This window comes from Ceratotherium simum, chromosome 16, assembly GCF_057802395.1.
Source record: "Ceratotherium simum simum isolate JZ-2026a chromosome 16, ASM5780239v1, whole genome shotgun sequence".
Lineage (NCBI taxonomy): Eukaryota > Metazoa > Chordata > Mammalia > Perissodactyla > Rhinocerotidae > Ceratotherium > Ceratotherium simum.
The window spans coordinates 30,028,006-30,042,535 of NC_141915.1; the positions used below are offsets into that span (position 1 = coordinate 30,028,006).

Genomic DNA, 14,530 nt, shown 5'->3' on the forward strand with positions numbered 1-14,530 from the left:
GACCGTGCCTGGCTCAGTGCTGGCCGCTCTGGCTGAGGTGCCTGCTGCCCTGCGCCGAGAGGCCCATGGCCACCGAAGCAGACAGTGCTGTTGAGAAGCAGTGGGGGGGCTTCCTTAGGGCAGCCAAGGATGCCTGCTGAGGGCCCTACCCTGGTGGGGAAACTGCCCAGCCCCAGGGCACAGACTCAGGGGCGTCCCCACACTTGCACTCCTCCATCTGGAGGTTCTGCTACTGTACCTGCCTCCCCCCTGCCCCCCACACCTCTACAACCAGAAAGGTACACAGATCTCAGGGACCATCTCGCCCGTTTAGTTTACAGAAGCCAGAAGTGAGGCCCAGAGACACTGGGTGACCTGCCTGTGGCCATGGGCAGCCTGCACAAGAGCCTACAGCTTCCGTCGCTGGTCCAGGATCTGTCCCCCATAGGGCACGGCTTGAAGTGTCCCAAATGCTTCCTGACCTGCCCCTACACACCCTTCCCCACCCCAAAGCTCAGTCTGAGGCAAACGCCGGGTTGAGCCCCGCCTGCACCCCTCACGCTACCCTCCTCCCTGGCTTCAGAACAGCACTCGCCCGGGGCCACATCTGTGCTCCCTCTGCTTCCCACTGCAGCTCAGGCCCCACAGTCCCAGGCCGCCGGGTCTAGGCAGATAACCAACCAGGAGTGAAACCCTGCCTGAAGCCCAGCTCCCCATGGAGCCTCCTCACCCAGCAGAGAATTCAAGAGGACAAGACTCCATTCCTAACGCCTTCTCTAGAAACCTCAGCTGCCCTCTGCACACAGACCCTGAAGCACTGCAATATATTCTCATCTGTACTCCAAGTCTGGGAAAGGCTGCCTGACCCCCTCAACGGAAAAGCAAAGCCCCATAAAACATTGCTTCCTTCAGCACCCCTCTCCCTACCCCTACAAGACCATGCCTACCCTTGCTGTCCCCTCAGGTGGGGGTCCTAGGCCTCCCAGCCACATGGGAGCTGAGGCAGCCTGGGCATGTGAGCAGGTATCACCCTGGGCTCTGCCTCACGCCTGTGATGCCCACAGAGGGGAGGGGGAGTCTAAACACTCCACCAGAACAGATAGCAAACCCAAATCCCAAAGGCACACCCAACACACACCAGAAGGGCTCCGAAGCCAGAGCCTTCAGGCTGAGCTGGAGGAGGAGAGAAGGGAAGGGAGGGCGGGAGACTGAGACAGCAGGCACTCGGACGGTGGGCAGGCAGAGAGTGGAGGAAAACCCTGGGCCCAGAGCTCAGCCCCCGGTGAGAAGGAACCAGTAACAGGTTCATACAAAGGAGGGTGAGCAGAGAGAGGGAAGGCTCCTCTTCAGTTCTTTCTCTTTCCCCCTAAAAGCTGCCGCCCTTGAATACCCAGCACCAGGGACGTACTTCAGTTCATCTGAAACAGCTGCAGCCTGAGCCTGGAGTTAGGTGGATTTGTGATTTAGCACACACAGGTCATTTCTTGAATGGATGGACATGTGAGCTGTGTTCTCCTTAGGGGTCCTTGCCCTCCCCCAAATGCAGCCCACCTCCCAAGTTTCCAAAGCCCCTAGAGACAAAGACACTCACCTGGGAACTGATAGCCATAGCTAGGAGCAAATCCAGGGTAGCCGCGGCCATAGGTTGCCACAAAGTTGGGGTAGCCTTGAACACAGAGAGAAAGACCACAGTTCTGTTAGTACAGCTGCCTCAGGTCTGTGGTGAGACCCCAGGGAGGGTGGGAACGAAACAGCCTGAGTCATTCTCCTCCACAAAATGATTTGTCTCCCGTGAGGGTCTTTACCCAGGGCCTAGTCACCTCTCCCCCGTGGCTGGGGGTGCTGCTGTCAGCCTGCTGGTAATTAACCCATATTTGGGCAGAGAGACCCCCAAAGCCCACACACTTTCTTGAACCTGCAGAGTAAATGCCACACATTAGCACCAAACACAGGGCCGCGCCTGGCTCTGACATTTGGAGAGCTTACCCTGAATGTACTTAGGACCTTCGAGCTATTGACAGGAGGAGATTAAAGTCCTTGTAAAGCCTCCTCCCAAGGCAGCGGACAGCGGCGCGAGCAGGAGGACTTGGGGGTCATGGTTTAGTGTGAAATTCAGGCTGACCCTGCCTCTGGAAACACGCTGGGCTTAAAGAGCCATGGCCCAGGGGAGGCGGGGTCCCGGGGTCCCCGTCCAAACATGGACACTCCAGAGGGTGCCAGTACCTTCCCAAGGCCCTTGGAGAATGGTGAGGGACTGTTGCGTGAAAACATGCACCGTGAAGCATAGCCCAAACCCAGAAGCCTCGTGCCCCGTGTTTCGATGGGCATTTCACAGCAAGTATATGTTTTCCAGACACTGGTCTCAGCAGGTAACCTAGGGGGTAACCGGCTAACTGAGGGGTGCTTGTGGAAACTGCAGCTGGGTTGGGCATGGAGTGCAGTGGAAACTACTGGCAAGTTCTGGTGCTAGTGGGCCTTCTCCAATCTGTTACGAAAGCCCCAGTGAGATGTCACTTCTACCCTTCATTGTGCCCACTCAGGCCACTTCAATCTTTGTGTCCCTGCCTCTTGATTCAGGCGACAGAGAAGGCTGGGGTAGACTTCTTGACCTGAAATTCCACTGGCCAGAGGAGACCCATGGCTACCTGCTGTTCCCACCCCACCAGCTTCACCCTGCCTCCCTCCACTCAGTGTATGAGAATCTCAGTATACTCATGTTCTTGAAATACCACCCTGGCCATGCTACCACCTACCCTACCACCACCTCCACCTCCACCACCATTACTTCTACCTCCACCACCACATCCACCTCCCCACCTCCACCACCACCACCACATCCACCTCCCCACCTCCACCACCACATCCACCTCCCCACCTCCACCTCAACATCCACCTCCACCACCACCTCCACCTCCACCACCACCACCTCCACCACCACCTCTACCTCCACCTCCACCACCACCACCTCTACCTCCACCTCCACCACCACCACCTCCACCTCATTCACTTCCATCACCACCTCTTCCACCTCCACTACCACATCTACCTCCACCACCACCACCACATCCACCTCCACCACCACCACCTTTACCACCAGTCTGACTTTTGCTTTGACCTCTGAGGTGGACATTTATGGTGTTTTTTGGCTGCCCAGCACCCTATACCCCCTTCTTGTGTTTGTGTCTTGGAGAGAGGCCTGCCTCCCATGATGGAAACAGAAAAGGTCTCCCTCCTGCTCTGAGCTTGGCAGGTGGGAAGCAGGCCGTGAACCTGGGCTCAGCCAATAGAAGCCTTCCTCAGGATCCACATCTGGGGCCAGTGGGGCAGAGGAGGAGGAGGAGGTTCAGAATTTATTCTGGCGCCAGCAGCAGAGTCCAGAGTCCAGTGGTGGCAACAATGGCCCCTGACCAGGTCATTTCTGGGTTGTCCCCAGCTGTGGCTGACTGCCCGGCTCCTTGCTTCCTGCCTGTTCTCTGGCCTTTCTGGCAATTCTCTGTGCTGCCCAAGCCCCTTCCAATAATCTCCTTTGCTGCTTAGAGCAGCCCGAGTTGTTTCTGTTGCTTTGTCACCAAAACACTGGTAGAAAACTGCTTTGATGGGTGGGTTAATGACAATCTCCACTCCTCCCAGCGATGGGGGCAACAGTGACAGCTTTCCACATGTATCTGAGCTTCTATACACCAATTCAACATCCCTAAACACAGGCTCTGGGACCTCATCATCCACCTCCAAGGTGGATTCTCCATGTTACAAGCACTTTCTGACCCTGCAGATGAGGGCTAAAGGAATAGGATAACTCACCAAATTCCATCTTATGTGCTCTCCGGCATTGAGTTAGAGTTTGCTGGTCCTCCTTTGCCTGTGCATAGAGCACTGGTGCCTCAGAGGTCAGAGACTGGCCCTACCCTCCCTCACTGCCCTATACTGACTGCTGCTTAGCTTCCACCTTGACCAGTGGATCTGTCATCAGTCCCAGAACAGAAGCTTCCTGGACTGGACGTCAGGAGACCTGGGTTCCAGCCCTGCCTCTGGCCCAAGGCCATGCCCTTGGGGTCTTCCTTTTTCTCTGGAAGCTTGAGTCTTGCCACCTGTAGAGAGCCTTGCAGGTCCCCTATAGCACTGATGTGCCCAAATTCATAACCGAGACCAGCCGTGGCTCCTTTCCCTTGCTTCAACCAGAGCCTTTCCAAATGTGCAGTCACAACTCACTGGCCAGTTGAACTGTTTCTACCTCAAAGGGATCTTGCTGCCTGCTCCTTCCCTGTGTGGCTATCTCCCAGCACTTGGGGTCTCATTGGCAGAAGGCTGCCCAGACGAGACAGGATGACCTGGCAGCTTTGCACCGACTGCTGAGGAGCAGGACCCAAGAGAGACACAGAGCTCCGGCATGCGAGGGAGAAAGAAGAGGAGGGAGAGGGACAGAGACCAAGACTCGGATGCCTTAAGTGGACACATGCACCCTGGCCCCTTCCTTGGTCTTTATTTCATGGCCAGCCAGCTCAATTCTCATCCAAATTAATCACATGCTATCAAATCAGATCTTTCAGCACTAGATTTCTTATACCATTATTTCAACAATATTGATAAGCGGATTATATGCCAACAGCCAAATCACTGCTGCCTAGGGGCTTTTCTGATGAAAAATGACTCTTCTGCTTCTACCTTCAGCGCTGGGGTTCTTAAATATTTTAATGTTGACCTGACAGCAGAAGCTTAAGCTCATGTATTACCTTTAAGACACTCTCAGTGTGGGTGGCGGTGGTGGAACACCCAGTCCCTCCCTGACTTGGGGGCCACCAGGACCATTGGATTATATCTGCTTTCTTCCTGGCATACTTGAAAGTCTTCAACAAGATGGAAAAAAAGTGTGGTCAAGTTCACCCCAATTTTAGGCCTCACCCCAATCTTCCCGGACATGTCAATACTGTCTCTGGAACACAAAGATGAGAATTTGGCATCTGCCGGAGTGGGGGATCTTATCTCCAACCCCGATCGCTGAACATCCACTGGGTCAGGCAGATGAAATCATAAATTTATAATACAACATTACTTCAATTTTCCTCTTCATTTACTGCTGTGCAACCCAGCTCTGCTCCAACGGCTCACAGCCCCAGCCACACAGGGGAAATTGGCTGGCTGCATATCAATAGCACATTACAGCAGACCCGTGTGGATGCTCCATCAAGCCACATTACCGCGAGACGACCCAGCCACCACTTCCATTAGCAGCCGGGCCCCTCCCGCACTGGCCACTGCACAATTTATTTGCTCCAGCACTCCGGACGCCTGATCAATCCCACAGTAATTATCTCTTGTCACTAAAGAAAAAACCAGCCTTCTGCCTGGATGACCAACTTTTTTACAGATAGGCTTTCCACGGTGGAAAAAAAAATTCAGAAATCAACAATAGAATTTGAATTTGCCAGTCAGCTAGCTCATTTCGGGGCCCCCGTTCGGGGATGCTGGCAGAGTTCTCAGAACTGTGGTTCTAGATCTTTGCACCAGCCCTAGAAGATGTTGGCACTCAAGACGGGTACATGACTCATCCTGTCTTGCACTCTGTTACTCAGCTACTCAGAGTCACGGAAAGCTGCTCCCACCAGGCCCCCTGACTTGAAAGAGACCAGAGACAAGGGAACTGCCAGAGTGTGACATATCTGCTGCGTAGTGTGCAGAGCGTTGCCTGGGGCATCACGCTGGCTCCACGAGGTCTGCATACAGATGTGATACCAAGTACCACGAGCTCTTCCCAGGCAAGGACGGAAAGACCAAAGTCTACCAAGATGCTCGGACCCCAGAATCATCCTGAGTCACACAGGCTCCTCTAGGCCTGTGCTGTCCAATTTAAAGTAAATTTAAATTATAATGAAAACTCCAGTTCCACATCTTAAGTGCTCAACAGCCACACGTAGCTAGTGGCTACCATCTGAGGCAGCGCAGATAAAGGACCTTTCCACCACTACAGAAGGTTCTAGTGGACTGTGCTGCTCTAGTACAAAAAGGAAGGGCTGGATCTTGAGTCTCCTCTGTCTACCAGGAAACAGCTGAACAAATGGAGACCTCCTTGGGAATGACCTCAACAGATATTTTTGGGAACGACAAACCCCAATGGAAATTACAAATAAGTCTAGACATGTGGCTCTAAGTTCCAGCCAATCTCCTTTGATCTGTTGGTGAATGCCCACAGATTACAGCTCTGCATCCCTTCTAGATGATGAACTTTTTTTTTCATTTCAGAGGGGCTTAATGTCAGGGAACACTGGGTCAGGATTTCACAGGGGCTTCTCAGTACGAGCATGGGTAAGAATGTCTCTGGCTTTCTTCAGCCGGCCAATACCGTCTCTCAGTTCCTGGGCCTGCCACGGTGAAGCTTTTGAGGCCTCAGCAATGAGATATTTCTCTACCACTGATCACAAACATGTCAAATAGCGTGTGCCCAACGAGATCAAGAGAGTGAAAGGCAGTGGGATTATGTGGCCGAGGGCAGAGAAGGCCAAGAGGAATCAAATGTATCTACGATAATCATGTTTGCTTTTATTAAGTCCACTTTCATTAATAAAAATCAAAGAGATTCTAGTGCATTGAGCTGGATAACTGGGGGCACCTCTTTGCTGCTGCAAGGCAGCGGGACAAAGTCCGAGGGCTGCAAAAAGACCTTTCCTAAGGGTGTCAGTTGATTCTGGTTTTGTCCAGCTCAAAAACAGGGAGATTAGGCCTAAGGATGACTCCCCCTCTTCTCTCCTACATTCTTTTTAAGGAATTCCCATTGGGCCGATTATTCTATGATTCTGTCAAAGGCTGTGAAAGCTAAAACCAAAACAGCTGTCGGTTTCCTCCCGGGGCCTTTGCAGCCATCAGGAGAGATCAAGAAAGAATAAAGCTTCTAGATGCTCATCAGCCTCCCTTTGATGAGACCTCCCGAAGTATGGAGAAAATCTTAAAGGATATTTAAAAATTAGTTCCACAGTTTCCAGGTCATTTATAGACCAGTATGTCTGTTGTCTCACTAGAATATCAGCTCCCCGATCAGAGACTCCATCCTCTGCAGCATCCTCAGCATCTAGAACAGTGCCTGACACTTAGTAGGTACTCAATAAATATTTGTTGAATGAATGGATTTAAAAGCTTGAATGGTTTTTAGTCTCACTCACTTTTAAAAATCCCTATAAGTGTTATATATTTTTCTGCTCTTTCAACAATAGATTAAATCACTGAAACTTCATCTCATTAATGAACTTTTAAAAAATGTTTTTCTCTGTGAGCCGAGTTCATCAGTCAAATTGTCGGTGGTGGCGATGACAGTGATTCCAGGACTGGTATGTAGGCCTAGTGCATGGAGGTGGTGCCCCAGGTGACTGATGAGGACATGTCAGGCCACCCCACCAAAGGATTAGACTCTGCCCGATGCCACCACTTCAGAGGGAACAAGCAACAAGAAAGGGCTTCAGTCACAGCACAGTAGATGACACTTTCCTTGTCCAGAGAGTCCAGAGGCCCAGGGCGCCAACTGCGCCAATGGGTAAAATGGAGGGAAGCCCTAGGAGTCTCCAGTGAGTGTATCAGAGAAGGCTCGGTGGAGACTCCACTTGGCTGGAGAGGCAACAGGCCAGCCAGATCGTGAGACTGTGAGTTTGTTCCCTGGGTGCTGAGTCTGAGTCACTTCTTCTGCCCAGACCTCGCCTGAGCTGGTTCCGGGCGAGGGGCACATTTTGGGACCACTTGGGAGGCCCTGTCTCTGCATGCGTCTAGATGGCCTCACCATCTAGCTGGCTGGGGAATTCAGGAGGGCTGGGGCCTGATGAGGTCTGGAGTCCAGTGAACAGATCTTTGCTGGGAGGTAGAAACTCAAAGATAATCCAACTCCTTGGGCTGGGGGTCGGAACCGAGGAGGAGGCTGCAGGTGCCACAGCACATGTCACACATGCAGGTCTAGCCATGTTCTTGGCTACTGGCGGGAAGGGGCCCCAAGTGGAAAGGTGTCAGGCACCTGCTTGGGTGGTAATTTGCCCAGGGCTCCCAGTACCTTATTATTAACAGCTCCCAGTTTGAGTACATACCACTGAATTTTGTTGATTGGAAGACACACATTTTTTTTTTTTCACATTTTTACATCTCTGAAAGTGGGCTCTATCTCATAGCCAATGTGATAAGAAAGCATCAGAGCAGTTTAGTTAACAGCATATTTTTTTTCTTTCTGAATGGTACACGAAGGTGCATTTTACCACCCATGGTAGCTTGGATTTGACAAAATATAGCATTGGCTGGGCACACTATGGTTTCATTTATCCTCAACAACCCCATGAAGTGAGGGTTCCCATATTTCTATCTATGGATGGGGTACCTGAAGGGCAGAGAGGCTGTCACTTGCCCCAAGTCACATACCTGATGGAGTGAGGAGTCCAGATCCCCTGATCCCAAAGTCAGGAGCTCTTTCCCCTGGCCTGCACAGCTCCCTTGGTGGAGGCCAGGTGGACATGACCAATTCCACCCAAAGGGCGCTGTGCTTGGTTAGGGGAGGGGGAGAGACTCTGTGACCTGAGAGGATTTGGCTGGGGTCTGAGGGTTCTGCCTGGTGACAGCCTCAGGCAGAGCTATGCAGGCAAAAGGCAAAAGCCTTAAGCGGGAGGGGTGTGGGGGATGGGAGGGTGGGGGTGGACTGAGGGAGGTTAAAACTCAAGAACTAACAGACTCAACCACATCGACATTTTTAACAATTACTTCTTTACTGCGGCTCAAGGAAGCCATAACTTGAATGTGAGAGGAGGGAAAAAGTTGGGGCAGCTGAGGAAGCATCTGGCGTTCATCACACATGCGGTCAGCCCACCACCAGCCGTGATCAAAGCCAATCTGGGACGGCCACTCCTCCTCCTCACACAGGCCCTGCCTGGACCCGCCCCACCGAGACAGGCCGGTGGGATCCTGGGGTTCCACACTAGGACCCTCCCATTCCAAGGCTTTTCCTTCTGTCTGGATTGCCCTTGGCTTACTCATCCTTCTCATCCCAGCTGAAATGTCACCTCCACAGGGAGGTGTTCCCTGATGCCTCAGACTAATTTCCATTCCTCATTATGTGCTCTTAAGGCACCCCAGAACTCTATTATGACTAATTACGTATCTGTGTGCTTAGCTGTTAAATGTCATCTCTCTCACTAGACCACAAGCTTCATGAGGGCAGGGACCACGTCTGCCTTGTTAACCACTACTTCCCAGTGCTAGCCCAGGGCCAGGCACACAGTAGATGCTCAAAGGCTATCCACCATTGAATACCTCCTGCTTTTAACAAGGCCCTCCTGCTTGGGTTCCCAGTATGAAGCCACTGGGTGCCCCCTGTTCAGGGATCCGAGCTCGGGCATCTGTGGAGACGTGGGTGCCGAGCCTGTGCCTGGGTCTGGGGTGAAGACAGCTGCTACACCTTTGCTCTTTGGCAACTGACAGAAGTGAGCTGGCTTCGCTCCACAACTCTGCTCTCCCCAAGAAAAACCAGTTCATTCTTCCCAGCATGTAAAGGGTGTCAACCTAGACTCAGAAAGGTGGGGGCACTTCCTGAAGATGTGGATCCTAAAAAGTCTCCCATTTTATGCCCTAGGGCCTTTATACTCATCATTTAAAATTCAAGACCCCAAAAGCCAGTAGGTGGTAATGGGCTCACCTTTTTTCTTTAAGGTTTGATTTTAAAATTTAAAACTATTAATCCATTCGGAGTTTCCTCTGTATGTATGTAACAAACGTATGTATGTAACAAACAACAATTACGCTCTTACACAGAAAATATTTAGTTTAGGCTCCTCGGCTTTTTCTATCAACAGGTGCATGCTTATATATACTACACCTATTTTAATTACTGTAGCTTTGTGCTATGTTTTGACATCTGGTTAAACTAGTCTTTTCTCATTTCTCTTTTTAAAACATTTTCTTATTTATCCTCGTGTGCTTCTTCTTCCAGATAAGTTTTAGAATCACTTGGCCAATTTTTAAAGAATTACAATAGTAATTTTCTTTGAAACTCTGTGAAACCTAAAAAATTAATTGGAGAAGAATGAACATCTTGGCCATTTTTAGTGTTCTCATGGCATCTCTTTCCATTTTTTTAGTTCCTCAAAACAACTTTACCTGCCCTGTTATTTCCTCAGACAAATAGATACAATTCTTTTTAAGAATTTATAAAACCAAGAAAAGTTTTATCAATTTAAAACTGAGCCAGGAATGATTTAAACAGCAGCAAATCTGAAAATACATAAAGAGCTTATCAAACTATATAGAAGAGGGACTCTTAGCCAAACCAAATGAAAACCCATTAAAACTAGACAGATCATGTGCCTGAATGGAATTTTACCATTAACTACCATTTATCCCATTTAATTAGTATTTTCCCGACACACAATAACTTGCACTAAAATACCATTCTCTCGCCTTGAAATTTCTAATTATTGTTGCGACCCACACCATTACGCTTCTCCACTGCTTTCTCCATCTTTCATGCCATTTAAGCGGCAAGATTTTCAATTATCTACGCAGGACGGACAGAGATACCTTTAAGGAAGGAGCATAATATGCAACTCAATTTCTCTAAGAGCCAGGAGAGATCGTTTTTTGTCAGAACAAACACACTTCGTCTTTCATCATTTTTTTTTTTTGCAAATAAAGAGTAAAACAGGCTCTTTAAAACATCCATTTAAATGCAAATTTTGATATCCCAAGAGACAAATGTTAATCATTTAAATAGACAGGATTATCACCCACCCTCACCACTTCCCCTCCTCTCCTAAATTTTAGAAAATGTAGCCTTGGCCCACACAAGTTAAGGCAGCCAGGAGTCCTTAGGTCTTGAAGAACTCCCACTCAGTAGAGAGGGCCAAGGCAGAGGGAGTGACTTCCTTTTCTTTGAAGAAGAGAGATGAAAAGGAGACAAAATAACATCAAGTACCTCCTGGGAGCCAGGCATGAGACGAGAGGATATACCCACCTATATATCTGTTCATTGGATGGTCTTGACTGTCTTGCAAGGAGGATCATCGTCCTCATCTACAGATGGGGAAACTGAGGCTCAGACAGGTAAAGCAGTTTACCCAAGCTGCTGGATGACTCCATATAGGCCCCCAGTCCACGGTGACTCTGCTGTGTCCCCGGGGTCCCGCCCAGACTCACCCAGCATCCCCATGCCAAGCATGAACGCGTCCATGGTGTAAGGCAGTCCCCGGGCCCGGCCTCTCGTCCCAGGTGGGAACATGACCTCTTTCGGCTGAGCTTTCTTACATTCCACCTGTTAAACAGAAAGGCAGACAGATGAGATGCAAATGAATTCCACGTAAATGTCAAATGCAGAACTGACGTGGTTACGAGAGCCAAGTTATTTTTAGCCTTGCTCCTGACTCACTGTAAAAATAGCTGTGCCGAGTAAACGGCCGGCAAAATAAATACTGAAGAAAATGCGGCACTTGTGCAAATCCCGCTTCAGAAAAACCTACAAGGAGGAAACTGGGTTTGGAAGGATGGCAAGGAGGTAAGCTGAAGATACACACGCGTGGGCTGGGAGCGTGGGCTAAAACTCGAGCAGAAGGCATGAGAGGCAAAGAGGCAGATGATGGCTGCTGGATGTGTCTGTGAATAACAACGACAATAGCCATAGCAATAAGCCCTCACGATTGTTTGGCCCTTTACACGTTTAAAACTCCTCTCAGGTTCCTTCCCGTCAGTGACTCCTCACATTGGGCCATCTGATTCTACTTATTAAATAGACAGGCCAGTTAGTCTTAGCTCCATTTCACAGACGAGAAAACTGAGCATTGGAAGGCTCGTGTAATGTGAGCCATATCCCCAACAGGTGCAGGCCTAGAAGCTGGACTTTAAAAATTTCTAGGTCAGCGATGCCACTATCTCCATAAAACCTGGCCCAGCACGCTCCTGAGGAAAGCAATAAGATTAACCACCGATTCTGCTCATCTGGATTACTGGTTTCTAGTTTTGTAGCTACGTCTTCAAGCGGTTCCTAATCTTTCCTTTCTGTTTCCCTTCTGCCTCCAAAACGTCTTAATCCTATCCCGCTCACACATCCAGAAGTCACTTCTTCTACAACCTTAACTGTATATAACACAAACCCCAGCAAATAAGTAAAACTGCTGCCTGCTGAAGTTCCCACCCTGTTTTACCAGGGTTGCTTAGGCCCTTGGTCTGCACTTACTTGCTTTTAGTTTACAAGCACTGTGAGCTGGTAATTAGTCCCACTGCTGACAAAGATGGGAGGTCAGAGGGTAAGGCAGGGCTGCTCATAGCAGCAAGAAGTACAGCACAACAGGCTGATGGTGATGGGGAAAGACAAGAATCAGGTATCTTATTTAAAAAGCAGCCTGGGCCATATGGTACAGGAGCCCAAACTCCAAGTCGATCAGCAGCTGCTGAGGGTATCACAATGACACAGAAAATTACTATTGTTCACAGCTCGTCTGAGACACGAAGAAAAGTTAAATTGTGTGCAGTATACATTGTTTAAAAAGGGACCTACGGTGGAGGGGGGGGCAGGAAGCGACCTATGCAGCCTATCCATTTTCAAGATACTCTCATCCCAAATACTTTAATTATAAAATATTTTAGTGCCTAAGGCTAGGGGGAAGCTTTAATGACCCCAAACATTAACTCCTCTTTCTTCAAAGACAGCAGGTAACGGGTATTACTCTTGCTCTCTCAAGAATGGTAACCACAAATGCTTTTAAAAAATGGACAAAATGGTTCAACATTCCTGACTGATATGCTTAATGCAAAGAGTATTTATACATTAAAAAGACAGAGATGAGCATCCTGAAAGAGAAATGGGCAAACAACCTGGACACAAATGGCTAATAAAGCACACATCCCCAACATGAGACATAGTTGTCGCCTGCCAGACTCACCGTGATAAAAGGATTATCTGATGCCAGAGTTCCTGAGAGTATGCGGCAATAGGGGTAGAAATTGGCACATGTTTTTCCAGAGGGCAATTTGACAATATATCAAAAGCCATAAATGTACATATCCTTGGACCTAATAACCCTCCTTTCAGGAATTCATCCTGCAAGGACATATGGATGAGGCTATTTGCTACAAGCGTTAATTATAATTAAAAAAAAAAAAAAAAGAAAAGAAATACCCTAAATGTCCAAGAACAGGGAGTTGGTTAGGCAGAGTTTGGTTCACCCACGTGGATGGAAAAGCTATGGAAACTCGAGATAATAACATACACTGGTGCTGGGAAACCCCTCAGTCCCAGTCACACCAGGACAGCTGGTCACCCTGACTATAAGAGGGGGAAAAGCAAATTATAGTGACTTTGTGGAAAATAAGTGTATATACCATTTAGGGAAAAAATACGAAAAAGACATAGTGAAGTTGTCTTAGAGTGACTTTATTCCTTAATTTCCATTGTGCACTTTTTATTGCTCTTTATTTCCCAAGTCTTCTGCTTTGAGTACTAGTGTTGCAAGTAGTGGGGAAAGTGATTAAGAAAGAAATTCATCAGAATTGGGTCTTTCAGATCCTTCTCATAAACCCAGGGCAGAAATTGTGCTCCTGGACCCTAGATCCCATTCCCAGGACTCGGAGAGAAGCCAACTGAGAAACCTCATTTGTAACAGCCTGCCCGAGTCTGGGAAGATGGGTGTGCTCTGCAGAGACACACACGTAATTACCTAACGCCAACACCAGGATCTGGAATAATGCCGCTAACCAGCTCACTTCCTAATAGCCCTATCAGTGACAATCTATTGCATTGTCTTATGAAAACCCGCTGCCTGTTCCTAGGCAACCTGATCAACGAAAATTTCAGGTTTATACAATTTTCATTTAGGGAACATAAAGGTTAACTGACTGTAATGCGAGTATTTTAAACAAACCCACCTACTCTTCCTCTCACTGCACAGGGCTGGCAGCTCCGTTTAATTCTGCTCTGTCTTTGCTGGTGCTGTTCTGGACAGCACCGACTTCGGGGGTTCTGTCAACCACCCGCTGTGTCAACTGAGCGTGCTCTCCGAGGCCAGGGGCCATGGCATACGCGCTCTCTGGGGGACCCTGGCACGTCCTGGGCACTTGAGTGACAGGGAAAGGCAGCGGTCGCACCAGGGAGCCTGGCCCAGCCTGCCCTGCACTGAAGGCTTCTCAAAAGATTTCTCGGGACCAGAAGCCCTGCCCACTCAGCCCCCGGCTACTTTGATGATCTCGTATGAAGAAAATGTACAAAAAGGGAGAGAGGCATGGCTATTTCCCACCCGTATCCTGAGTCCTTGCAGTGGGTCAGGGGCTTGAGGATGAAAATCACATCCTTAATCCATCAGACTGGCAGAAGCCTCATCTCCCCCATCAGACCGTGAGGCCTTAGTGCAGGGATCAGGGTCTGCCCCTACTTCCCTGGTCCCTCCGTGATGTTCCATGCGGAGCACTGACTGACTTACATGCTCCTTAGGGTCAAGGAGACCCAGACTACTTAATTCAAAGACATAAAGATAAATAAGGCCAGCCTCCACCTCCGGGAGTTCTTGTTCTACTGGGAAGAACAGGTTCTGACTATCTTGTTCTTCTAATATTA

General features: G+C 49.2%; 1 protein-coding gene across 8 annotated transcripts in view; it reads right to left on the reverse strand.

Annotated features, from left to right (window-relative positions):
• MSI2 (musashi RNA binding protein 2) overlaps positions 1 to 14,530 on the reverse strand; it is a 390,565-nt gene that overhangs the window by 51,125 nt on the left and 324,910 nt on the right. For all 8 annotated transcript variants that reach the window (XM_087440933.1, XM_087440934.1, XM_004434758.3 and 5 more), the window contains 2 exons: positions 11,125 to 11,239; positions 1,571 to 1,645 (listed from right to left, as the gene is read on the reverse strand). In XM_087440933.1, the coding sequence (XP_087297059.1) occupies positions 1,571 to 1,645; positions 11,125 to 11,239 (190 nt within the window). The remainder of the gene's footprint in view (positions 1 to 1,570; positions 1,646 to 11,124; positions 11,240 to 14,530) is intronic.